This window comes from Tetranychus urticae, chromosome 1, assembly GCF_039701765.1.
Source record: "Tetranychus urticae isolate SD_2017Ah chromosome 1, NJAU_TeUrti_SD_1.0, whole genome shotgun sequence".
Taxonomy (NCBI): Eukaryota; Metazoa; Arthropoda; class Arachnida; order Trombidiformes; family Tetranychidae; genus Tetranychus; species Tetranychus urticae.
In genome coordinates, this window is record NC_142958.1 from 13,500,873 (window position 1) to 13,525,162 (window position 24,290).

The 24,290-nt window shown below is 33.9% G+C and overlaps 4 protein-coding genes, 1 long non-coding RNA gene and 1 other non-coding gene across 11 annotated transcripts in view; 3 read left to right on the top strand and 3 right to left on the bottom strand.

The window, feature by feature from the left end:
* Positions 1–1,562: 1,562 nt before the first annotated feature.
* Positions 1,563–3,892, bottom strand: nop5 (nop5 ribonucleoprotein). The gene is made up of 3 exons (XM_015927993.3): positions 3,742–3,892; positions 3,266–3,657; positions 1,563–2,987 (listed from the first exon to the last, which is right to left on the bottom strand). The coding sequence occupies exons 1-3, from the start codon at positions 3,784–3,786 to the stop codon at positions 1,799–1,801; spliced, it is 1,626 nt and encodes a 541-aa protein (XP_015783479.2). The 5' UTR covers positions 3,787–3,892; the 3' UTR covers positions 1,563–1,798.
* A 528-nt stretch (positions 3,893–4,420) lies between these two features.
* Positions 4,421–6,054, top strand: LOC107361413 (H/ACA ribonucleoprotein complex subunit DKC1-like). The gene is made up of 3 exons (XM_015928243.3): positions 4,421–5,524; positions 5,600–5,718; positions 5,807–6,054. The coding sequence occupies exons 1-3, from the start codon at positions 4,519–4,521 to the stop codon at positions 5,966–5,968; spliced, it is 1,287 nt and encodes a 428-aa protein (XP_015783729.1). The 5' UTR covers positions 4,421–4,518; the 3' UTR covers positions 5,969–6,054.
* A 1,750-nt stretch (positions 6,055–7,804) lies between these two features.
* On the bottom strand, positions 7,805–7,888 carry TRNAL-UAA (transfer RNA leucine (anticodon UAA)). The gene has a single exon. It is a non-coding gene; the product is annotated as a tRNA-Leu (tRNA).
* Positions 7,889–8,702: 814 nt separating this feature from the next.
* LOC107361372 (AP-5 complex subunit beta-1) lies at positions 8,703–11,833 on the top strand. Its single transcript, XM_015928190.3, has 4 exons — positions 8,703–9,180; positions 9,254–9,371; positions 9,437–9,568; positions 9,641–11,833. The coding sequence occupies exons 1-4, from the start codon at positions 8,897–8,899 to the stop codon at positions 11,528–11,530; spliced, it is 2,424 nt and encodes an 807-aa protein (XP_015783676.2). The 5' UTR covers positions 8,703–8,896; the 3' UTR covers positions 11,531–11,833.
* Positions 11,834–12,338: 505 nt separating this feature from the next.
* LOC107361236 (protein turtle) overlaps positions 12,339–24,290 on the bottom strand; it is a 51,173-nt gene continuing 39,221 nt past the window's right edge. For all 4 annotated transcript variants that reach the window (XM_089266264.1, XM_089266265.1, XM_025160630.2 and 1 more), the window contains one exon: positions 12,339–14,075. In XM_089266264.1, coding sequence (XP_089122390.1) covers positions 14,070–14,075 — 6 coding nt within the window. In that variant the 3' untranslated portion in view covers positions 12,339–14,069. The remainder of the gene's footprint in view (positions 14,076–24,290) is intronic.
* LOC107361237 (uncharacterized) lies at positions 14,012–23,948 on the top strand. Of its 3 annotated transcripts, XR_016197940.1 has the most exons (6): positions 14,012–14,150; positions 19,809–20,386; positions 20,545–21,438; positions 21,535–21,692; positions 21,970–22,053; positions 22,712–23,458. It is a non-coding gene; the product is annotated as an uncharacterized LOC107361237 (long non-coding RNA). The 3 variants fall into 3 exon arrangements; XR_016197939.1 differs by lacking the exon at positions 21,970–22,053 and having other exon boundaries at positions 20,523–21,438; positions 22,712–23,948; XR_016197938.1 differs by lacking the exon at positions 21,970–22,053 and having other exon boundaries at positions 22,712–23,948.

Below are 24,290 nucleotides of genomic sequence, written 5' to 3' on the forward strand. Positions count from 1 at the left end.
TTGGTCAAAGAATGATGATCGTAAGTGATGCCATTCTCGAAATATCGAGGATGTAACTTTTTATTTCAATGGCCAAAATCATCAGAACTGTTGATAGATTGGAAAAACTATTTACATCATGATGTATAATAGTCATTTTTATAAACTAATAATAAGTTTCAGCACTCTAACTCTTATGGTCACAGAATGCGACAGGTTTAAATAAAAATCGAACTGATCTGTTTTAAAGGAAAGACAAAATGTAATCTCTCGAAATATGTTCATTTTCTGATTGACCATCAAATTTCACATCAGAGTAAATGAGTTTCATGAAAAAATTCGGCCTAACAACTGCGTTAAAAGCGGATGAAGTTTCAACTTTGACTGCGATTTCCTCGACAACTATTCATCAGAGAAATTTTTATTGCACACAAACGGACTCAGTTTTTATTTCTCTACAAACTGAAAGAGTTTAAATTTGCGACAAATTAACTTTTACCCGTTTCAGCCCATTTCTCTTCCAGTGTTTGTGTCAATTTGTGCATAAATGTAACAATTGTGTTGGTTTTGTCTTTTTAGTAACAACCAGAATCTCATTTCTCTTAACTTTCAACTCTTTTCATTCATAACTTTTAACCCTTCCATAGTTCAACAAGAAAGACCAAATAAACAACCGACGTGTTGTTTGATATGTTTGCAGGCTCTTCTGGAAGGGTTCGGGTTAACAAATTTTTCTCGATCTTATCAGCCACTGGTTTACATGTTAATGACCCTAGATTGAATTAAATTGCAAACAAATTAAACAGCATTTGGAAGGAAAGACAATATTCTGGTGTTGATCTTTAAGATACATCAGTAGCATAAGTTTCGTGTAAAAATCTGCTTGCATAAGGGGAACAAAAGGCGATCGAAGGTTCAACTTTTACCTCGATTTCCTAGCAAACTGTCCATCGGATGAATTATTTAATAGCACTAATGGACTGAGTTTTTATATCTCTACAAACCTGCCAAGTCTAAACTCTTTACTCAATTGTTCGCGTCTTTGGCATCACTCTTTGCATTTCAATTGTAAGTTTAACCAGAAAATTGGTTTATTTACCAAGAAATGGATTGAGATGAGTTTTGTTTGTTAAATATTAATAATTTGTTGCTTACACATTTACAACCCAAAAATCAAAAATGTGTTAATGGAAAATTTTTAGAATGTATTAAATTATTTATTAATGAGGAATCAAATTAGTGAAAGAATGATTAGTGTTTGTGATGCCATTCGCAAAATATTGAGGTTTAAAGTTTTAAGGCCAATGGTCAAATTAAAGAGAGCTATTGATAAATCGAAAAAAGTATTCGGTCCATGGTGTGAGTCAACAATTTTTATGGACAAATAATAAGTTTCAGCTCACAGACTCTCAAGATTACAGGATGCATTCGGTTCAACTGAAATGCTACCTTGACCTGTTCTACAGAAACAGAAAATGAAAACTGTGATACTTGTTAATAGTCCATATAAATGGACAGCCTGACATCAAAATATGGGAATCTTTCAATAACTAATATCATGAATAAATTATATCGAATGTCAATTGAGAGTAAAAATGCAAAAATTTAATTTTTTCAATATTGAGAATGTAAAGATGCAATTATGTAGCAGTCACTTTATGGTCGAGATAATTAAACTAAGGATACAATTTATCCGATATTTCAGCGATTTAATAGTGGCAGGATGATAGATATGATTGTATTATGAAAATTTGATTGAAAATAAAAATGGACCATTTTAATTAACATAAATATACAACGAATAGTGGTAGTCTTGAAATTAATCGCTGTCATCACTGCTATCATCACTTTCTTCACTACTAGAAGAGTCAGCAGCAGCTTGGGGTGCAGGTTTAGAGATCCGAGCTGGTTCAGGTTTGCCTTTTTTAGCAGATGATTTGCTAGCAGAAAACATTGGAGGTTGCTTCGCTTCTTCTTCAGACGAGTCAGATTCGTCATCATCGTCATCACTATCCTCGTCGTCGTCATCATCCTTTTCTGTTTTAGGCTGCACTTTTTGTCCGAAGAAGTTACCTGAAGCTGATGCTTTGGGTTGATCATCGTCTTTTTCGTGCTTTCTTTTCCCACTTTGCGGCATTGTTGAATCTCCTCCTGACTTATAAGATAGCATTTGGGATTTATTCTCATATTTATCCCATTTTGCTTGAGCTTTACCAGTTCCACTGATAGCTCTGACTTTGCTTTCTTCTAAAACTTTTAATCTCGCCTCTAATTTTGCTTTATGTTCTAATCCTAAAGCATTTCCTGGATTTTCACCCATTGCATCAACACGACAAGCTAGAGCTGATTTAGCAGCAAGCATTCGAGACATTTTACCTTTAAGCCGTGGATTACTTTGGCCAACTAACTGAGCATGATAAATCAAACCATACTTGGGAGTGTCATGGCGTGTTTTAAGAGCACGAAAGAGGGCTTTTTCAGCACCTAATATTTGAATTGTCGAAGCAGGATGTTTTGCTAAGTTAATCAAAGAGCCAGCATGGGTAATTAGGCGAGCGCCAACCAATTCTCCAACCAACATGGTTAGATTGGGTGCGATTGCCATCATTCGATTTTTTAAATATTCAAACAATTGAGTACGATATTCTTGCATATCCAAAACATTTCTACATAAATGTTCGATATTCATCATGTCTTCTTCTGAAATATCAGTACCCATCGAAACTTCCGCTAATTCTTTAATTTCTTGCTCCGTCTCTGGGGCCAAAAATTCACTGAAGTCGCATGAATATGCATTTGTTCGGATTCCCATTTTCAAAACAGCTTTAATATAAGACGTATTGTCAGGAACAACTTTAGCCAATTCAGGAAAATGCCAACCATACCATTCTTTGCATCTCATAATATAATTATTTAGCTCTTTATCTAAATTGTCGAGTAGAGAAACAGCTTGGATAATCATTGTATCCACTTTATCAGCACTGAATTTGAGTTGATATCTTGAAATACTGTAAGAAAATAAAAGAATTAGTCATTAATAATGAGGTGAATTACAGAAAATTCAAGAAAATTGTCACCAAGAGAGTTATAAGAGGGACTGCGATCAGTTGTAGTGACGAAAAATTTAGATATTCATCATTCTAAATCAATAACAAGTTATCCATCATGTGCAGTATCTTTTTCTTGGGAAATAACGAATATTGAGTCATAGATTACAAAATTTTTAATTAAACCCTAATAAGAGTTTAATCATAAGTTTAAAAAGATTAAATAACAAATTACTAACCCATGACTTAATCCCATTTCCATGGCTTCGTTTTCTGATGGTGACCATTCTGGTATCAAATTTTCAACATTCAATCTTATGCAGGACATTAATTGTTGCACAGCCGATGTAGCGGCAGAGCTAACATTAAATTTTTCTTTAATGTAAGTCGCCAATTTAGGGTCAGCAACACCAACAATTTCATTTGGCTCTTTAGCAACGATTTTTTTCAACAATTTTTTCAACTTTTTGCTGGCTTTTCCTTCCAACATTGATGTAGCACATTCAACAGCTTCAGTCACATCTGAAAATTTTTCAAATGCTTGTAAATTCAGTAATTTATTGGCACTGGCAGGATCTTCAAATAAAGCATGGAGCTTATCAACTTTCTCCAATTTTTTATCATCTTTGAGCTGAAAAAGAAAAGACACAAGGTAAGACAATGTTGAAACATCTAATTAACCATTTAAATATTGTATAAAAAAAGTAATACTAACCTTGAAAACAGCATAACCAACAGCAGATTCAAAAAGAATCAACATGATTAATTTGATTTAATTTATTTCGATGAACGCTTAACACAACGAGTTTAAAATTTGAACAAGTTTAAAACGGAAACAAAAAACACGAGGACTGAAGTCACGCTTCCAAGGGGCTTATTAATAATTGCAGTCGTTCCTCCTAGTGAGTGAATATTGAAACTACAGGGAATTACAAGAATTAGTTATGACTTGAGTCATTGAAATTAAGCCTAAAGACATTTAAATCATCTTTTCCCAGGCAAGAAATTTTGATAACATTGAGTATATGGAATTGCTAAAAATTCACAGTCCACCTCAACACGATTTTTGTTTTTCATTAACATGTCGAGTATCTAATTAAGTAAACTTTTCAGCTTATCGTCAATAGTCTGGTGCCGGATAACAACTGCAATAATGGATAGCAGGTCTTTGCATAGGTTAGGAAATTGTTTCGCTGCATCATAACAAAAATTTAAAGCATTTCAGAATAGTGATAATAATGATAATGACGACGAAGAAACTGACTAGTCGTAAGAAGGCAAGTTCAATGTCTCTGATTACTCAATATTTAAAAATGGCGGGCTAAAAAGTCCATAGACACGCATACAAAAAGCATGTGTGAAGCATGGTTTTCTTGTGTTTGAGTATTCAATAAGATACAAACTCTCGTCTCAATACAACTTTATTTTGCCTTGTTTATTATTATGATTTTTTTGTGATCTAATTGTTCAATTGTATTAGATTGTGTTAATTATGGAAACTACCTCTCCTGTTAAAGAAAAAAAATCAAAGAAAAAAAGTAGAAAGTCTGATGCTGGAAAACAAGATAGTGATTTTGTTTTGAAGCCAACAGGTGATGTAGTTAATGATGATTCCTGGCCTTTGCTGCTGAAAAACTTTTCAAAGCTAAACGTACGATGTAATCATTTCACTCCACTGCCTAATGGATGTTCACCATACAAACGTGATATCAATGAATATGTAAAATCAGGTTTTATCAACCTGGATAAACCATCCAATCCATCTTCACATGAAGTTGTTGCTTGGATTAAAAGAATCCTAAAAGTTAGTAAAACTGGACATTCGGGTACTTTAGACCCAAAAGTTACTGGCTGCCTTATTGTGTGCATTGAAAGAGCCACTAGACTTGTTAAATCTCAACAAGGTGCTGGAAAAGAGTATGTCGGAATATTCCGATTACATGCTCCTGTTGAAAATGAAAAGAAAGTTCTCTCTGCTGTTGAAACTTTAACTGGTGCACTTTTCCAGAGACCACCATTAATCAGTGCTGTTAAACGACAACTTAGAGTAAGAACAATTTATGAAAGTAAATTGTTGGAATTCAACAACGATAAAGGAATCGGTGTTATTTCCATAAGTTGTGAAGCTGGTACCTACATCAGAACTCTTTGTGTTCACATTGGACTTGTTTTGGGAACTGGTGGTCAAATGATTGAATTGAGACGAATTAGGTCAGGAATAGTGACAGAATATGATAATCTAGTGACTATGCACGATATTCTAGATGCTCAATGGTTATATGAAAATCATAACGATGAAACATATCTTAGAAGAGTTATCCAGCCGCTAGAAGCTCTGTTAACTTCTCATAAAAGAATCATAATGAAAGATTCATCTGTCAACGCCATATGTTATGGAGCGAAGATTATGTTACCCGGAGTTTTAAGATATGATGATGGAATTGAAATTGGTGCAGAAATTGTTATTCTTACTACTAAAGGAGAAGCTATTTGTATAGGTATATAGATTTTAGATTTTAAATATGATTTACAACGAACTGAACTCAAATTAATCATTTGCTTTTTCTTTTCAGCTATCGCTCTTATGACTACATCTACGATTGCTAGTTGTGATCATGGAGTTGTCGCCAAAATTAAAAGAGTTGTCATGGAACGAGATCTTTATCCTAGGAGATGGGGATTAGGACCTAATGTAAGTATTTTGCTTCTAAATGTCAATGAATTTTTATTTATATTAATTGTTACTAATGTTTTTTATTCATTTTGATTTTTTAATTCAGGCCACATTGAAGAAGAAAATGATCAAAGAAGGTTTATTGGATAGCAAAGGAAAACCAAATGATAAAACACCTAAAGATTGGCAAAAAACTTATGATCATTATGGACAAACAGTTGGAGATTCTGATAAGATGGACACTTCAGTAAAAATGGAACCCAGTTAGATACGAAATGTGATATTAAACTTTGACATCATTAGTTTTTTATAAAGCCATCATAACTAATAAAATATGACATTCTGATCAACAAATCTGACGATAAATGACCATTGTAAAAACAGGTGTCCTGTAAGTTCGCCAATTTTAAGCTTTAAAACAAACAACGAGTCCAATCTTTTTACCACTTTAAAGAAACATTGACAATAATTATTTGCTGCTTTGGTAAGTAAATTATCAATTTTGATTAAGATATTCGTGTACAGCGATCAAGCTCAAGCTGAATTAATTCAATTTCATCATTTTGGAAGCTTGTTGTATCACTCCAATAATTTTATTTAATTTAAAAATTTTAGTTTTTTTCACTGAATCTTTAGCTTGAAACCGAACTATCCTGTTGGACATTTTTTTTCGACTAGTTGGTCAATAAAAGCACTAGACATTGTATCTCTTTTCAAACTGATACAACAAGCTTCCAAAATGATGAAATTGAATTCATTCAGCTTGAGCTTAATCGCTGTATACGAATATCTTAATCAAAATTGATAATTTACTTACCAAAGCAGCAAATAATTATTGTCAATGTTTCTTTAAAGTGGTAAAAGGATTTGCCTCTTGGTTTGTTTTAAGGCTTAAAATTGGCGAACTTACAGGGAACCGTAAAAACAACGAACGGTTTATCGATTATCAAATTAATATAATTGTTACTTTGTTTCATTTTCACTTTCTCGGTGATGAGTCAAGTTAAGCTAAGTTTATGATAGATAGTGAATTTTGGTCCGAAATACAATAACCTTTTTACCAGTAAACTCGATCTGGAATCATTAAGGTTTTTGATAAACAAGCAGCACTTTAACCACTTTAACCACCATCTGACGATAAACCGAAAATAAATAAAATATATTAAATGTATATCATGGTAATGATGGTTAGTAAGTGAAATATAACCCAAAATGAAGATGGCGATTATGACACTTTCAAATTCATTGTTATCCGGATAGTCTATCATTATCATCAGCCTCTTTCTTTCTTCTCCTCCACCTTTAATAATAATAATAATCATAATAATCTTATATTAAAATCACTTTCTTCTGGCTTTTGTCTTCTTACGGAAATTATTTACAATTTTTACTAACTCAATACAATATTGTTTAATAATGATGGTGGAAAATATAAGCAGCATTGAAAAGCTGCTATGTACAATGTTAATCAACAAATAGTTCATTGAGGGTGGAGATAATTTAAACTTAACTCTACTTCAATTATAGATCGCTTGGAATAGATAAAGTTAATCATCTATTTTTCTTCCTCTAAACTGGATTAACAATGAAGTCGAATAGATTAATAAAGAATAGATTTAAATATTTGTACAACTATTTCTGAACTGGACAATTTGGTTACCTTTAAGTTATAACCATTAAAAGGAGTTTACCTTTTAATTTTTAACCTTTTTAGAGAAATTCAATTGTAATATGGATCGACATCTTTGCTATTTCCTAATCAACACTCCAAGTGTTTTTCCTTTGGAACTTCAAAATGAATCATAAAACCTTGAAAACAGCATAAGTAATAGAATATGCGAAAAGAAGCAACATGATCTATTGATTCTATAAGTACTTATTACAACACGTCAACTATTTGCTCAAGTCCGAACGATTTGACCACTAGGTTTAAAGAACGAAAATTGTAGCCATAGCTCCAAGTTTTAGAATGATTAGTCTGCAATAATTCTTATTAATTAATAGTCATACGAAAAAAATTGGCCTTCACAATTTTTCAAGTCACATCAGGAACTAGAAATCCAATCGATGAACATTATTTCGATAAAATGTACACAAAAAGTTATGTCAGAAGTGGGGTTCGAACCCACGCCCTCAATTGAGGACCAGATCTTAAGTCTGGCGCCTTAGACCACTCGGCCATCCTGACCGCATTTTTTTCTGTTGCCTCGTTATTTAATATCCAAATTTATTAGAGTCGACCAATTCAAATTTTCCTTTGCCTGTTGCGACGAAACAAATGACCACGATTTCCAATGGAGATAAAAATTTGAGTTAAATGAAGGTTAATTTGTGATTTCGTTCGCTAATTTCACCGAAATCTGTTTGTTTATCACTATCAACACATGATTAATGATTTGCAATTATTTTCGACTGGATTATCAAAAGAATGTTGAATTAAATTTGGATAAATCTGATATTTTATATATTCCTCGATGTATTCCCAAAGATAAAGCTCTAGTTGAGGGATAATTTTAGGTAGTAATTTACAAGCACTTGGCCAGATATCTTTGGTGAAATTTTACAGGAGCTGAACTGAGCTTATACTTAAGACGACGGAATGGATCAGCAGTCATTTGAAACCATTTTTTACTTCGATGATTTCATTTGGATTAAATGAAGTTTAATTTATGATTTCGCCAAAATCTGTTGATTTATCATTAACAACGCAGAGAAATTACTTTCGCCTGATTTTATCATAAATTTAAATCTTAAATCTTGAAATCTAACCTATTACAATTTTCCAAAGATGAGACTCTTATCAGTGGACGATTTCAAGTATTCTATTTAATTTCATACAATTAACTGTAATCCGTTAAAATTGTTTAACTCTGATTTTGTGTATTTTTTAATTGTCGCCCTCCAGTGAGTATAAATTTAACTTACTGTTTCCTCTATCTTACTCTTCAGCGATGGCTGCAGTTAAATGGCTATCAGGTGAGCCTAAGTTATCAAAACAAATTACACTGAAGAGTTACTGCAGTTACAAAGATGTCAGTTAATTTTTTATAACCTGTTCACTTGAATTTCTCTTTTGTTCGTTTGGCCTCTGATGTTTTCAGATTATCCTTCATGAGGACGTTCAACAGATACCAGTTTCAGTTTCCCTCATTTTGACAGCTGTTCAGGAATCAATAATACCATCGAAATCAATGTGATGGATTTTCGCCGTCATTCGATCCAATCTTTGAAATCTTTGAAATCAGTTAAATCAATCAAATCTTCAAAAGAAGCATCAAACTTATCCAAATGTCTTCTAGCTGGTAAGAATTGGTTTGATACTTATCTGGCCTACCAAAAATCATTGCTACCCGTTGATGAATCTACATTTATTCTTGACATATTACGTGATTTGTTTGATGGGGAGGTGAATGACTCAATTAAATTACACCTTCTATCACTTTTGGAACAATACTTCTGGCTAGTCTCAGATGTTGAAAAGTAAGTCGCTCATTTGATATTTTTTGATCATTTTTGATAATTTTTGATAATTTTCATATTTTTTACTCCTCAGGCTAGAACAAACTATCGGATCATTGATAAATGTATTTCAATCTAGTAAATCCAGTGACAGTGTTAAATGTAGATATCTTTATACCTGTACCGTTTTATGGACATGTCAAATCGAGCTTGTGAGTATATATTCTGCATATGTTATACATTTAATTACAATTTTTGTTTCTATTTTTCATTTTAGGTTAATGACTCTCTTGAAGGTTTGCTAAAAAGTTTTACCAAAACATTGGTAAATCTGTTAAATGGTAAAGACAACAAAAATTTGTCAAATGCTGCGTGCCAATGTCTGATTCAATTAGAAGAAACTAGACCGGTAATTAATCTCACCTATCATTGCTTGAACACCTAATAAATCACTAAAAATTATTTCCTTCAATGATACCAGGGAATTATCTTCAGAAATGTTCCAGATGCTACTATTCCTCGAATCCATCCAACTTTGTTGTGCCTGTTATTGAAAAATGGTTCTCAATTTGATCCAACTATAGTTAAGCAACTTATTGGTAGTCTGCCTCGATATAACACGGATCCTTACCGCCTACATATAATATTAAATTATCTATCGGATTTAATGGAAAGCAAGAAACAAGCAACTCTGACTCCATTAGTTTTCAAACAGTTTCTACCATTCTTCATTCATTCAACTGAGGCATTCCATCTTCATTTTTCTCTTCTACTATTACGATCCTTTGGTCTTGAACTTTTCTCAACAAACGAGGAACTTGGATTACTACATCGTCTAATCAGCTTGTGCACTCATCCATCTTTAATTATTGCTCATCGACTTCTATTCCTTGATTTTGCCAAATCTTTATTGCCAATCTTAAAATCATCTCATCTTGCTGATCCCCATTTATTCGCATTGGGTCCATTTGACGGTCCTGATACTCAAGAGAAGAAACTCATGATTCTTTGTCAAACAGAAATTTCAGATAGTGATTTGATTACATACTTGAAAACAATTGAATCTATCAGCATTAGTCAATCTAATCGCAGAGCAACCAATGCACTCTATCGTCAACTACACTTCTTCTTGACTGTTCGACCAGGATTACAAAATGAAATTGAACCTCTTCTTATCTCGATGATGATGGCCTCTCCTTCATTGCATATCCCATATGGTTTGTGCCTTCTTGATCGACAACCTGCTCTTTCAGCCCGTGTTTCATCCTCTCTTGTTCACAAGCTATTGAATATGACAAATTTGGTTGGAGATGAAAATAAATCTCGTTTGAAAGAATATTTTCTTGCGATAAAATGGATCTTGAAGCAACCAAGAAAATTGTTGGACTCTGACAAAATGCTTGATACTTTAAATTTTTGTTATGATGCAGCGAAACAATATCCTCACCTATGCAAAGACCTGCTATCAATTATTGCAGTTGTTATCCGGCACCAGACTATTGATGATAAGCTGAAAAGTTTACTTAATGAGATACTCGACATGTTAATGAAAAACAAAAATCGTGTTACTATTTCAAGTTGGTCTCAAATTTACTCAATTGCGTTAAACACCTTGCCAAATCAAGAGAATCTGAGAAAAGTTTTCTGTGAAGAAATTTCTGACGATGACAACCTTCCTTTAGTAGTTGTTGATCCTAAATCAAATTCAATTCCTTTGACAGTCCATGAGATTAAATGTACATTGGAACCTGTTGAGGTGGACTGTGAATTTTTAGCAATTCCTTATACTCTAAAAGTTTCATTTAACAGTGGAACCATGGACGAAGATATTATGTCAAAATTATTTGGTATTGAGCTTAGATTATCCTGTCCTATTCAAGAGATCGACACTGTGATCAACATCCCTTGCCTTGGAAAAGATGATTTTAAAGTCTTTCAGCTTAAACTATCTCCAATTCGTGTAAAACCATTTACTTTAAATTTGGACCTTCGTTTTGGTGATATCAATGGAGTCACATATTGTTGCCCACAATTTACCAGCGAATTCTTTTCATTTGATCGTTTTATGATTCCCGTCAGGTGCTCAGAAGCTCAATTTGACAAACAATGGAATTTTTTGATAAAGCAAGTGCAGTGCCATCTTACTGTCCAATGTTTTCGCAATTACAGTGGTCTTGATCAATTCTTGAATGACCATGAAAATTTTAAAAGCTATGAAATTGCACCCGGTAAATTTGTGATTGGAGTCGTTCCAAATAAGATGTTACTAATCCGATCAATTGTTGTCAATGGAAATCTTAACTTTCGTATGCTCACTAATTTGGACAAAATTTTAAAATATTTGTATTATCAGTTCAAACAGAACAATTAGAAGAGAAAAATGAATGTTATGCAAAAATACAAATATATCACAAGTTGCATCCAAATAATTTCACTATCAAATCATCATTCGAATTGTAAATTTTCTATTTTATATTGTTAATGTTTACTTTGTCTCATCTTTATCAAGGTTTTATACATTAAATTTGTCTATCGTTAAAGCAAATTGTGATTCCCATTGATTGTAAAACCATTTTTAATGCAATTATTTCTTCTATTACGGAGTAAGTGCATTAATTGGTATCTTTGTAACAAGTTACAATTTTGTCATTAAATTTGAATTGATCAAACATGAGCACAATTTTATCCATTTTCACAGTAATTTTGTATAAAAACGCGTTCATTAAAACATGACGGAAATTCAGTGTTACTGATCCAATCCAAGTCAGAAAAATAATATGGAAATAAGGAAAGAGTCATCAAGATTAAAAATCAAATTTGGCCCGATTTTCGAGTCAAAATTGGGCATTTTATTAATATTCAAATTTTTATTACTGAAAACCTCAAAAATTGATTTGTCAGATATTTTTTTCTGGAGCAAAACATTAACAATATTTCGCCTTTTGTTAATAAAAACCATGATGATACCAAAAAAGAGGATTGAAGAAAGTTATTGAGCAGCAATCGGAAGAGAAAACGATATTCTGATTTGAACTACTGGCTTACATGATTAAGAAATTAGACTGTTCATGATGAATCATTCTCTTGTTAATCTGCTGAATCGTTTTCAATCTAGAAATGTTTCCTTTCATGTTGTTTTGTAAAAGAAGAAAAATAAAGTAATAAAAAGAGCAACAAAGTAAATAAACAAAACATAAGAATCTTTAAAAATTATATAAAATCAAATAATTACATAGATACATGAAAACTTTGATTTACTCAAGCTTAGCTAATTCATATTTAGAATCATAACGATGAACAGTTGATTTGCGTTTCAGTAAAACAAATTTTCTCGTTCATTTCAATATCGATGGCTTTGAGATAATGAAAAACTTGGAAATCATCAAATTATGATATAATCACACTAGAAGATAACTTGAACAAGAATATAATTGATTCTTGACTGCCTGAGCAAATCAAAGATTTTTATAAATAAATAAACAAATAAATAATTATCAAGTTAAGCGTTTAAATTAAGTAGTAAATTTAGAAGACCAACGGAATTATTGAGATTCTGGTTCAGTGAGGTTGTATTTAGATTGACAAAAAAGTAGATCACATTGGTTCCATTGATTTTTCACCATTTACAGATGTATGCATGGATTAATTGAGAGATTGTAAATTAACCATTGTTAATTCGTATGGCCAAGATGTTTGAAGACTAAACAGGAACATCGAAGGTAAAAAATATTTGGAAATTGCTACATTGAAAAGTGACGAGCAAGACTGGTAACAAGGTTTTCCATTCCATTAATCGTTTGCTTGATTGATGAAGATATAGTTTGCCATTAGAATATCTTCAATGAGTGACAATTTGCATGGTTCTCAAATGGACATGCTGAGATGTTGGTAATGGTGATGAAAATTAGATGTAGAGAAGCTATGGAATTTTGAATCATCTTGTTGTTGTTCTGTAGCTTGATTACAGATATTATTGTTTTTAAATAGCAAATGTAATGATTGATGAGGACGACGATAAATAATTTAAATGAGCAGTGCGTCGAATGGTCAGTACACCAATCCCTTATTCATTATACTTGGCAGCAAAAATTTGCGTTAAAAATTACATCCAATTTATTCGAGAATCCCAAATCCTGGTTAGTCCTTAATCAGGCTAAAAATAGATTGAATTATCATCAATCGATGGTTATCTTTGTTGAAAAACAAAAAGAAAAGATGAAACATTGAAAAGAGATTCCGGTGAGCAGCAGTAATTAATCAACTATGCCAAGGCTTTATATAAGTCAACTTTTGTAATCGGAGATTGTCTTGATTGTTTTCTGATTGCTCCCAAATTGGCTGGGCTAATCATCACCATAATTATTGCTATCAATATAAATTGAGTTCAACTATTAACTCCAAGTTGACATTGGCCAAAATGTTTCACCAAATAATTTAGAAAAGGCAATGTCAGTTACTTAATCGCAGCAAAAATCAATCATTTGTCCTCTGATGTCACTTTACAGATTCCTTTGTTTCCACATAGACTCTTCTAGATTTTCAACTTGTTAATCATGAAAGTGTTATTCTCTTTGTAAGCCCGGCTTTTTGTTAAACTTGTTAATCATTTTCCTTTCCAGTTTTCCCTTCATTGTTTGCAGAAGTGTTTTAATTGGTTAAAAACTCTGGTCCAACCCGATATCATCGATCCTGGTGATAAACGGTTAGGTTAGTTCTGGTTTCTTTCCACTGGATCTAATATTTGAGCCATGAGTCTTGGTTGCTAATATTTTTTGTTAACTACCATTTGGTTTGATTGTTATTCGTTCAAGATCATCTGATTAACATTATAAATCGTTATTGCTCCTAATCAGGTGTTAAATTGTTGGTTAACAATACTAGATCTTATGTACATAAATTCCACCATTTCTTTAAACCTGGTATCAAAAGGACAAAAAGAGATGAAAAAGAGATTATCAGCGGAGATGAAAAAAAAGGACAAAAACCATCAGGTAAGCTTTTTGTGATTCCTCCAAATGCTTAATGATCCATTTAACTGGTCATGTAATTTGTTTTGCGTAGATTACAATCCAGCCAACTCTTCATTTAACCTAACCAATATTCATTTAAACAAGATGAAGCCATGATGTACCTTAGAAGAGAGGTTGGAAAAATAATCTTACTGGCAACCTTACATCCATTAAGCACAATCAATAATGCTATCTGTAACGAAAGTTACGGACACGAAATAAACTGTGCACAACTGCAAACTGCCTGGCTAAGGTTAACTTTTATTTAGTTCAATAATACATACATGATGAGGGGTGTAGGATTTGGGTAGCGTAGTCGAGTGTAGGATTGAGAAAAAGGATAACAATAAGAGGTAACTTATCATATGTAAGGGTAATGATTAACTAACTAACTTAATGTCAAAACTGTTTTATATCATCTAGTTTACTAGAGGATGAATTCCTTATTAGGGTAACAGAATCAAGTTCTCATGAATCCATAACACTCTATATTCAGTTCAGGATGTTACAGTCCAAATCTGTCTCAGGATATTATAATTCCAAACTCGGTTAAGGATGTTAGTTATCCATATTCGGAACAAGCGAGAAATCATTTTTGTCCAGTCTTCATACTTTAACCTCTCTCCGTTCGGGGTTAGCCCACTCCGTTCACTTCGGTTTTTTGGTCAGAACACTAAGCCTCCCTCCTCTATGCCCATCTAGTCTGGTTTTGTCCTAGCTCCACTGGTATAGTTCAGGCAGCCCTTTGATCGTTAGAGATGAGTTTCATTTCTTGTTCAGATATTTCATTACATCACCCCGCCGCTAATTTAGAATTGGTCCTCCAATTCATCAGTTTACTGTGTAAAGTCAAAAGGGTGAATAATTTGATGTGTCCTCTGTGTGACTTTGAAAAAATGGACCCTGTTAATTACTATGGATTTAGGACATAATGTAAGGTTAATTGGCTGTCATTTGTTGTAAATTATATTTTGTTGATCTTTAAATTTATGGCTTTTCAGGTGTGCTTGTTCAGGTTCATCCGGTTGTTAATCACGTAATTTTAAAATTTATTGCTTTTGCTTCCTTGAATCTCTCTGTCGAAAGTTCCACTTGAGCATTAAATACATGAATTCTTTCTTCGAATTCGGAGGTTTCTTCTGCTTCTCCCACAGGGTACCTGGATAAACAATCAACATCAGCGTGATGTTTGCCACATTTATACTCGATTGTCATGTCGAATTGTTGTAGGATCAAGGACCACCTGGTCAGACGTTCGGGTAATTTCTGTTTCTTCCTTAAACATACCAAGGCAGAGTGGTCGGTCACCACACGGAACGCTTTTTGATCTAAATAGACGAAGAATTTGTCAACAGCAAAAATGATTGCTAGACATTCCTTTTCCGAGATGGTGTAATTCAATTCATGCTTATTTAGCTGCCGGCTAGCATAAGCTACCGGTTTCCAATCTTTGCCATGTTTTTGCAATAAAGCAGCTCCGATACCAAATCCAGAGGCGTCAGTTCTAACTTCAATGGGTAAATCCGAATTGTAGTGAGCGAGGACTGGGGCCTCTATCAATGCTGTTTTAAGTGTTTCGAATGCCTCAATTTGTTCTTGTCCCCACCGAAATTCTACATCTTGTTTTGTCAGTAGTGTGAGCGGTTTAGCTATAGTTGCGAAGTTCTTGATAAATTTGCGGTAGTACCCGCAAAATGCCACGAAGGATTTTATGTCGCGGACATTTTTGGGGTAGGGGATTTTGGCCACGGCTTCGAGTTTTGCAGTATCTGGTTGCTGACCTTCTTGTGTGATTTTGAATCCCAAATAAGTGACTTCTGGCAATGCGAATAGGCTTTTGGCTGGATTGAGTTTAAGCCCAGCACTTATAACTCTTTCCAATACTGCCTTCAAATTCCATAGATGTTCATCAAACGTTTTGCTAAATACCAAAATGTCATCTAAGTAAACTAGACATGCGTTGTACTTTAACCCGGACAAAACTACGTCCATGCATCTCTGAAATGTCGCGGGAGCATTTGTTAAGCCGAAGGGCATGACGTCAAATTCAAATAATCCATCCATGGTGGTAAATGCAGTTTTTTCTTTACTTTTTTCGTCGATCCCAATTTGGTAGTAACCTGATTTAAGATCCAAACTACTAAAGATACAGGCCCCGCAGAGATAATCTAGAGCTTCATGAATAGTAGGGAGAGGATAATGATCCCTTTTAGTGCTAGCATTCAGCTTCCTGTAGTCAACGCAAAAACGATAATCTCCCGTTTTCTTTTTGACCAGAACTATTGGCGAAGCCCAGGGCGAGCATGAAGGTCTGATCACAGAAGCATCTAAGAGTTCTTGTACGAGTTGATTAGTGACTTTTCTTTTTTCCGGAGATACACGGTATGGTGCTGAGGTTATTGGTTTACTATCCCCTGTATCTATCGTATGCACGAATTTATGAGTGAATCCAATTTCGTCTGGCTTGAGGGCAAAAGCGTTCCTATATTCACCTAAGAGGGTTAGGAGATCATTTCGTTGTTTCTGGTTCAGCTGTTTTCCTAGTTTAATTTTTCCTTCGAAATATTCAACCTGCTCTGTCAGATCCTCATCTTTTAAGAACTTCTGTTCACTCATGATGCCCATGTTGTTTGGCGACTGGGCTACAACCTCTTCCATTATTTCGTCAGGCGTTTTGCTTTCGTAAGAACCAACTCTGACACCACAATTAAGGGTGATGGGTTGCTGACTGAAATTGCTTAATTGTATTTTTCCTTTTCCTGCTGACATTGTTATCAAGGTATTTGCAAGACAAACGCCTGTTTTCATGAAAATTTCGTCATTAGTGTAGGCCAAATACGTTCCTTTTGGAAGTGTTTTCCGGTTTGAACCAACGACACTAATTAGAACCCTTGTTCTTGCTGGGATAATCACGCTTTGAGCCAAATGTAGATTACCAAATAGATTTTTGGAGAAGATTCTCTCTGCCATTCCACTCTTCTGATTGACATTCTGTCCGATTAATAACTTGATACCTCCTGGTAGATAAGAACACACAAGTACTGTTGTCCTGATTGTCCGTAGTGAGCCACCAATGGCGATCCCTAAATCTATTTGGCTCTTCCCGAGAGTCTTCACTTCTGAAGGAGCGATTCCTGATATAACCATGTCTGGGCGTGGTGTTATTTGTAGTTTAAGAGTATCAGCTAACTCCTTTGTAATTAGCGTAACTTGTGAGCCGGTATCTATAATACCTTCTACTGAATGACCGTTAACAAGGGTAGGTACTCGAATGAGAGACCCAATTAGGTCATCGTCTTGCTGTTCGGGTACAACGGACATTGATAGTGGGTGTGAATTGTTTCGATTACTTTGAGGAATGAAGGCTGGTTGTTTTACTTCTGTTTGGTTGATTGTTTGTCCAGGATTACCTTGTTGATAATTATGATATTGCTGACCATTGTTGTATTGTTGGAGATTATGATTTTGAGCAATAGGCTGTTGTGGTACACCATAAACATTTTGACCTCTTTCTCCGTAATTTTGCGTAAAATTTTGAGGTGGTGGGTAGTTACCTGGTGTTGGATAGTTATGGTTATTCATCTGGTATGGTTGTTGTTGGATAGGACAATTATTTGGTTGGAAAGTTGCAATGGTTGATACATTTGGTTGATTTATTGCTAGTTGTGGATTCTGATATTGGATGGGTGGAGGTGTTATCTGGTAAGCTGGGTACTGCTGATATGGTACTGGTTGTGAAAAGGCTGCATTCACTTGAACATTACCATTTGCTAGATCAGCTCTTTTCTTCTTGCAATCGCGAGCGATGTGTCCAACCCTTTTACAATAGTAACAAGTGATGTTAGTTCTGTCCCTTCGAGCTGCTCCACCCGCCAATGCTTCCATCATGATCTTCATTTGCTCTCGTATTTCTTTTATTTCTTCTTTTATGAGATCATTACTTGAAGAGAAAGGTTCGGTGTTAGGCACTACTGGCATTGTATTAACTGCTAGGCAAGGAGCATTGCAACTATGTGAACGAGAAGATGAGTCACCCCGTAGTCTCACAGAGTTAGCGGCTTCACGTAAACCTTGATTAAGGTCATCTAAGTCCTTGTAGGCACCAATATCCTGTTCTTTGAATTCTGCAGCTAATTTAGGTAGTAGACCACTGATGACACATCCAACGTAATCAGTGAACGGTATTTTACCTTTCTGCGCTATGTTGTACATTTTCGTAGCATAGTTGCATGGGTCTTCATCAACGCGTTGTAAGGTTTGCCCGAGTTGGGTTATAAAATTGTGTTTGTCACCATTTGGATACGTCTTTATAAACTTTTCTTTAAAGCTGTCCCAGTTTGTGAATTTATTCTTGTTTAATTGCACTGTGAACCAAGCTCGGATGTCTGTAGAGAGGTAGTGAGGTACTTTGAGAAAGCGAGAATCATCATCCCAGTTTGCTGAATTTGTTTTTAACTCAAATTCATCTAGCCAATCTTTGGGGTCACTTGGGTAGCCAGCAAACGGTGTTACGGTTACGGGCATTTGCGTACGATTCATTGAGCGAAGTAAAGTCTCCATAGGCATGGTCGTCTGTGTTGTGTTGGTTGTCATTGTGCACGTAGAAGCTGAATTTACTGAGCGGATCCCACCGCTGCCACCAATTGTAACGAAAGTTACGGACACGAAATAAACTGTGCACAACTGCAAACTGCCTGGCTAAGGTTAACTTTTATTTAGTTCAATAATACATACATGATGAGGGGTGTAGGATTTGGGTAGCGTAGTCGAGTGTAGGATTGAGAAAAAGGATAACAATAAGAGGTAACTTATCATATGTAAGGGTAATGATTAACTAACTAACTTAATGTCAAAACTGTTTTATATCATCTAGTTTACTAGAGGATGAATTCCTTATTAGGGTAACAGAATCAAGTTCTCATGAATCCATAACACTCTATATTCAGTTCAGGATGTTACAGTCCAAATCTGTCTCAGGATATTATAATTCCAAACTCGGTTAAGGATGTTAGTTATCCATATTCGGAACAAGCGAGAAATCATTTTTGTCCAGTCTTCATACTTTAACCTCTCTCCGTTCGGGGTTAGCCCACTCCGTTCACTTCGGTTTTTTGGTCAGAACACTAAGCCTCCCTCCTCTATGCCCATCTAGTCTGGTTTTGTCCTAGCTCCACTGGTATAGTTCAGGCAGCCCTTTGATCGTTAGAGATGAGTTTCATTTCTTGTTCAGATATTTCATTACACCTTTCTTCATTTAACCTAACCAATATTCATTTAAACAAGATGAAGCCATGATGTACCTTAGAAGAGAGGTTGGAAAAATAATCTTACTGGCAACCTTACATCCATTAAGCACAATCAATAATGCTATCTAATATTTATTCTGTGATTCATGCGATAAAATAATATTTTTAGTATATGACAGTAGAAGATGACATTCAATTGATTTGGTTGATGAAATTCATCAATACCACATCTATCTATCTTCGAACGAAATAGAATGAACCTTTTTTGCTTCCTTAACAATCACCATTAACATCATCAGATTATCCTCTTTTCACAGTGCTTCAAACATCATTATCTTCAACATAACATTATATTTACCCTTTTCTCATTCTTTTTTCTTCTTTTCTTTCCCAGGTAAGCAAAAAAGAGCAACTACAATTTGGACTTATTACTTGCAAAAAAATGAACCTTCTTTCGGCGATTTATCTACTCTCATGCATTCATTAGATTCAACATTGGTTATGTTGAGAGTAACCTGGCAAATATTTAATTTGAACTAATTTAGCTCATTGGGAACCAAGTGAACAATTCATCAAACTGATTTATTTATAAAGACAAAAATGAATTCTTGCACATCTTTACCCCAAAATTAAGTTATTTACAACTCAACAATCATGAAGATATTATGAAGATGCGAGCAATGAACGGAAAATTAAATAGCAACGAGTAAAAGCTAGAGACGTGATAATTAAAAAACGAAAAGGGAAATTCGTATTTCATTAAATGTTACCCTGGAAATAATATCAAATACAGTCCAAGTGGAAAAGAAACTCGAAATCGTACATCTTACATCAACAATTCAAAAGTGAATCAATGAAAAGGACTGTTGTGACGGGATATTAAACAATCTAAACAAGAAAGGAATCGACAAATAATCAAAATCAAAATTAGTGTATGGCTGATGGAGAGGAGACTGACAAGTGTGATAAATGGTAAACCCAGAAAAGGATGACAAAAATACTGAGTGTTTTGATCTTTCATTGTTGATTTAATTATGATATAAACTCTCAAACTTCAATCGAATCATATTACATTTATCAAAATTTAATTCACGTTTTATTGATTAAGTGTTTCTCATTTATTTTCACAGAGATGATGATAGTATTTAAAAGGATGACCAGAAAACAGAGGACTGTCAATGAACCAGTAATTAACATGACAAGAAGGAAACTATTTTATTCCTGAATGAATAGTTAATCTCGACTAGGGAATCTGACCCTGATCCAAGACACTACATGGAAATGGACCTGATTTCAACCTAACCATGACTTGATCGGTTCGTTAGCAATTATCAAACTGTTTGCTCTGACTGTTGGTCAAAAAGTCTGTCGTTTTTCATCCAGATGCTGAGATCAATTTTCTTAATCTCAAGAGTAAATTTATTCATTAACAGTTAATTGGAGAAACTCTTTGACTAACCGGCTGTCCGTTCAAATGACCAAACATTGCATCGATTAAGTCAACTATTATTACTGGCCAGCAAAAGGAAAACTCGTTCATTTCATCTGATCAACCTGCAATTTCGACTTCTATTAATCATTGAATCCCTAATAACCAGTTGAACCAAACACCATTTAATATCGCAAAGGAAAGCGGAGTTGAAACATTTGCTTCCATAACTTTACGCTCCAATCGTCTTTCAATCAAATCAAATGGTCGTTACCTTTATCAGGTGCAACTAGATTATTTTAAATGGTGGTAAACATTTCATGTTATTAGCCTGTTATGAGCACATCAATAATCTTGTCAAGTAATCTATGAATGTCAACCAGCCTGTCAAAAGTCAACAAAGCTTTGCTTGGTCAAGTTTGTCAAAAGTAAAAATTGAAAGTGATGATCAGGTGATGGTTAAAAAAATGGACAACTATTGTAAAGATGAAACGATATGGCAAATCGAGGAAAATATTTGCAACCAATTTTCACCAGCAATTCAATTTCATTGAATATTAAACTTCTAGATATCTGGATGCTTTCAAAATATCGAGTAAGTGTTAACTACATGGAGCTAATTGATTTACAATGTGCAATAATTTAATCAATCTACCCTTTTCCTATTTTTGTGTCTCTTTTGCTAATTTAGGCTGAACTCAGCTGTACATTCCATTCAACTCATTACAGTTGAAATTGTCATCAGGATATAAACACAAGTAATCTTGAGACGATAATTATAATATGGTAATGAGACGATAAGTAAAATGATGCAAGATGAAGTACATTTATTAATAATACACAAACGAGGTAAGATGAGATACTAATTATTATTTAATTTTCTCATGATATCATTTTTAATAGAAATAAGAATAACAAATTATCATAGAAATAAGCTGATTTTTTGGTTTCACCTTTTTTTTCTCGACTGATCCTGCTAAGAATGACAGACTAACCCTACTGCTACTGGTAACATTACTACTACTGGGTGGCTGTTTGCATCACTTGATTCTGAATTTATCTTCTCTTTTCTCATTGTTTTCTAGATCTTTTTTTCTCTCTTCTCTCCTATTTTCCATCTTCTCAGATTATTTACCTTCTTGTCTCATTCTTTTCTCAACCGTGAATCCATGGTAACTCAGGCGAGTTAAGAAGATAAGATTTTCTGGTAGTAAGAAAAACCTTACTTTCTTTACAGCATTTCCCTCTTCAAGCCTGGTAGCTGTAAATCTTACCAACTTTAACTACAATTCTCTTGATATGAATCAACACTGCATTCATCTTTATCTTCACCAAGCTTTTGAAACTCATCTTCTTCATATTCTCCGCTCTTTGCTTTATATTATTTCAGAAGCATCTTTTTTTCCCCACTCCAACCTCTTTGGGTTTACCTATTTGTCTCTATTCAACTTCTTTAGACGTAGACACTCACACAGACATTAATTACAGTTGATCAAGGAGGACAACCGGTTACAATTTTAACAAGTAACATATGAATAAGAGTCTGAAGAGTAATGCAAAAGGTTACAATTTTGATATTTAAAGGATCAATAGAGAAGAAAGCTGGAAAAAGAGAGCAAAATAATCAATTGGAGAATGAAAATTGACAGGATAAATAAGCCATAGGAGAAAATAAGAAAAGTGAATTAAGATGGATTGATAATGGTAACCAGAATAAGAATCTAAAACAAGACCAAAAGAAATGCTAACATTCTAATACCAATCTTTTTCTAGTTAGCTTCAATTTAGCTACATTTTATTACAGGGAACACACACCAAAATAGACGATTAAATTGACATTTGACCTTATCTTTCTTTTCTCTCCACAGAAACATCTAAAGAAAGCATTTGGAAAAGGGATTTTTTACACTATTAGATGGAAAGCGAGAGAGAGCAAATTCAAGAAGAAAAGATTCGAAGAGATAAAAGGAACCGAAAAGATATCTTGAAGCAACAAACAGAAGAGACTTTCAAAGGTGTTCAATGGTACAAAAAGTTATGTCAAAGGAAAAATTGAAGGGATTGGAGGAAAAAAGAAGGAGACGGAAAAGAAAAATTTTGATGAATAGTAAAGGCTATGAAACTAATACGCAGAAGAATATTTATCATGAAAAAAAAAGAATAACATTCCAAGGAAGACGCAATCTCAATGAAATTTCCAAAAGAATGATATGAACAAAAAAAGAGTTTTCCATTTCTTGCAAAGGTTTTCTCCTGCCTTAACGTCATCATCATCAACATCAGTAACATCATCAGCATCATCTTTTATTATTCAGCAGAGAAGACAAATTTTTCAAGAGTAAAGTTTCATGTTCACAGAAGAAGGAAAAAAAAGTATATTCATATACATGTTATACTCGATTGACGAGGGTAAAGAAACATGAAGATGAGCAAGGAAAAAAGAAGAAGAAGAATATGGAAAAAGCAAGAGAAATATAATGGCAATAGTAACTCACCGAGAACATCAATAGACAATTGCATTTCATAACACGTTTTTTTTCGCTTCAATATTTCCCTTACTCAGTTTTGTATGTTGATTCAACTAAAATAACATCTTTGTACAGTCTTTGTCTTTACCTTTCAACTCTGTTTGTACCTCAGTTGAGGTCAAATTTGATTGCTAGATTTAGCAAGTTAACAATTTGTTTATTGTAATGTACTGATAGACAGACACACAGGTTTATAGCCAACAAAACGCTTCTTATTGCTTGTATACACACACAGAGAGACACGTACAAACATTAGCATTGAAATTTATTTAAACATGAACAAAACTTCATCTCTTGATGTGTAAAAGGTTGACAGGGAAAGATTTAAATTGAATGTCAAGTTCATTGATTGTCAAGGAATTAGATGCAAGTAAAATTGGTTGTATTCCTGTAAATTGTAAGTAGCAAAACAGGGGAAAAGGTTGAAATTTGGAGGCAAATATTATCATTGAAATTATGTGAAGTAAAATTGGTTGAAACAAGAGTCTGGTAAAAGCAAGAGTCAAGTCCTTTCAACCTTTGTCTTGTTAAATTAAGATGACAATAAAAACACTTTAAGTCTATTATCACCATTAAAGAAGCATCATTCGATTTCAGGTTAAAGGTTATTGTTATTAAGATTGTAGTTGTTCAAGATTATTGTGAACATCTTATAATCATTTTGGGTACCTTTTTGCTTTTCCCATTTTCATCTTCATCTTCATTTTCTCATTCCTTATTTTTCTCTTTGCTTTTTTTGCTTCTCGTTCACCGTCCTTTTATTTTCTAATTCCGAGTAAAACATCAAACCAATTAGATGGTAAATTGGTCCCAAGGTATCAATTATTTTAAGGAAATCTGAGAAGTTTCATCAACATCTTTTAAACTTGACGTATGAAAACAAGTGTATAATAATAATGGCGAGAAAGAGTCGAGTTAT

Bases quoted from the DNA above. Each gene is read 5' to 3' on its own strand.
- nop5 (XM_015927993.3), bottom strand. From the start codon at position 3,786: ATGTTGATTCTTTTTGAATCTGCTGTTGGTTATGCTGTTTTCAAG. The intron at 3,658-3,741 runs GTTAGTATTACT...TTTCTTTTTCAG, and splicing joins TTGGTTATGCTGTTTTCAAG to CTCAAAGATGATAAAAAATT. The intron at 2,988-3,265 runs GTTAGTAATTTG...ATTTTCTTACAG, and splicing joins GAAATGGGATTAAGTCATGG to TATTTCAAGATATCAACTCA.
- LOC107361413 (XM_015928243.3), top strand. From the start codon at position 4,519: ATGGAAACTACCTCTCCTGTTAAAGAAAAAAAATCAAAGAAAAAAAGT. The intron at 5,525-5,599 runs GTATATAGATTT...TTTTCTTTTCAG, and splicing joins AGGAGAAGCTATTTGTATAG to CTATCGCTCTTATGACTACA. The intron at 5,719-5,806 runs GTAAGTATTTTG...TTTTTAATTCAG, and splicing joins GATGGGGATTAGGACCTAAT to GCCACATTGAAGAAGAAAAT.
- LOC107361372 (XM_015928190.3), top strand. From the start codon at position 8,897: ATGGATTTTCGCCGTCATTCGATCCAATCTTTGAAATCTTTGAAATCA. The intron at 9,372-9,436 runs GTGAGTATATAT...TTTTCATTTTAG, and splicing joins GGACATGTCAAATCGAGCTT to GTTAATGACTCTCTTGAAGG. The intron at 9,569-9,640 runs GTAATTAATCTC...CAATGATACCAG, and splicing joins AATTAGAAGAAACTAGACCG to GGAATTATCTTCAGAAATGT.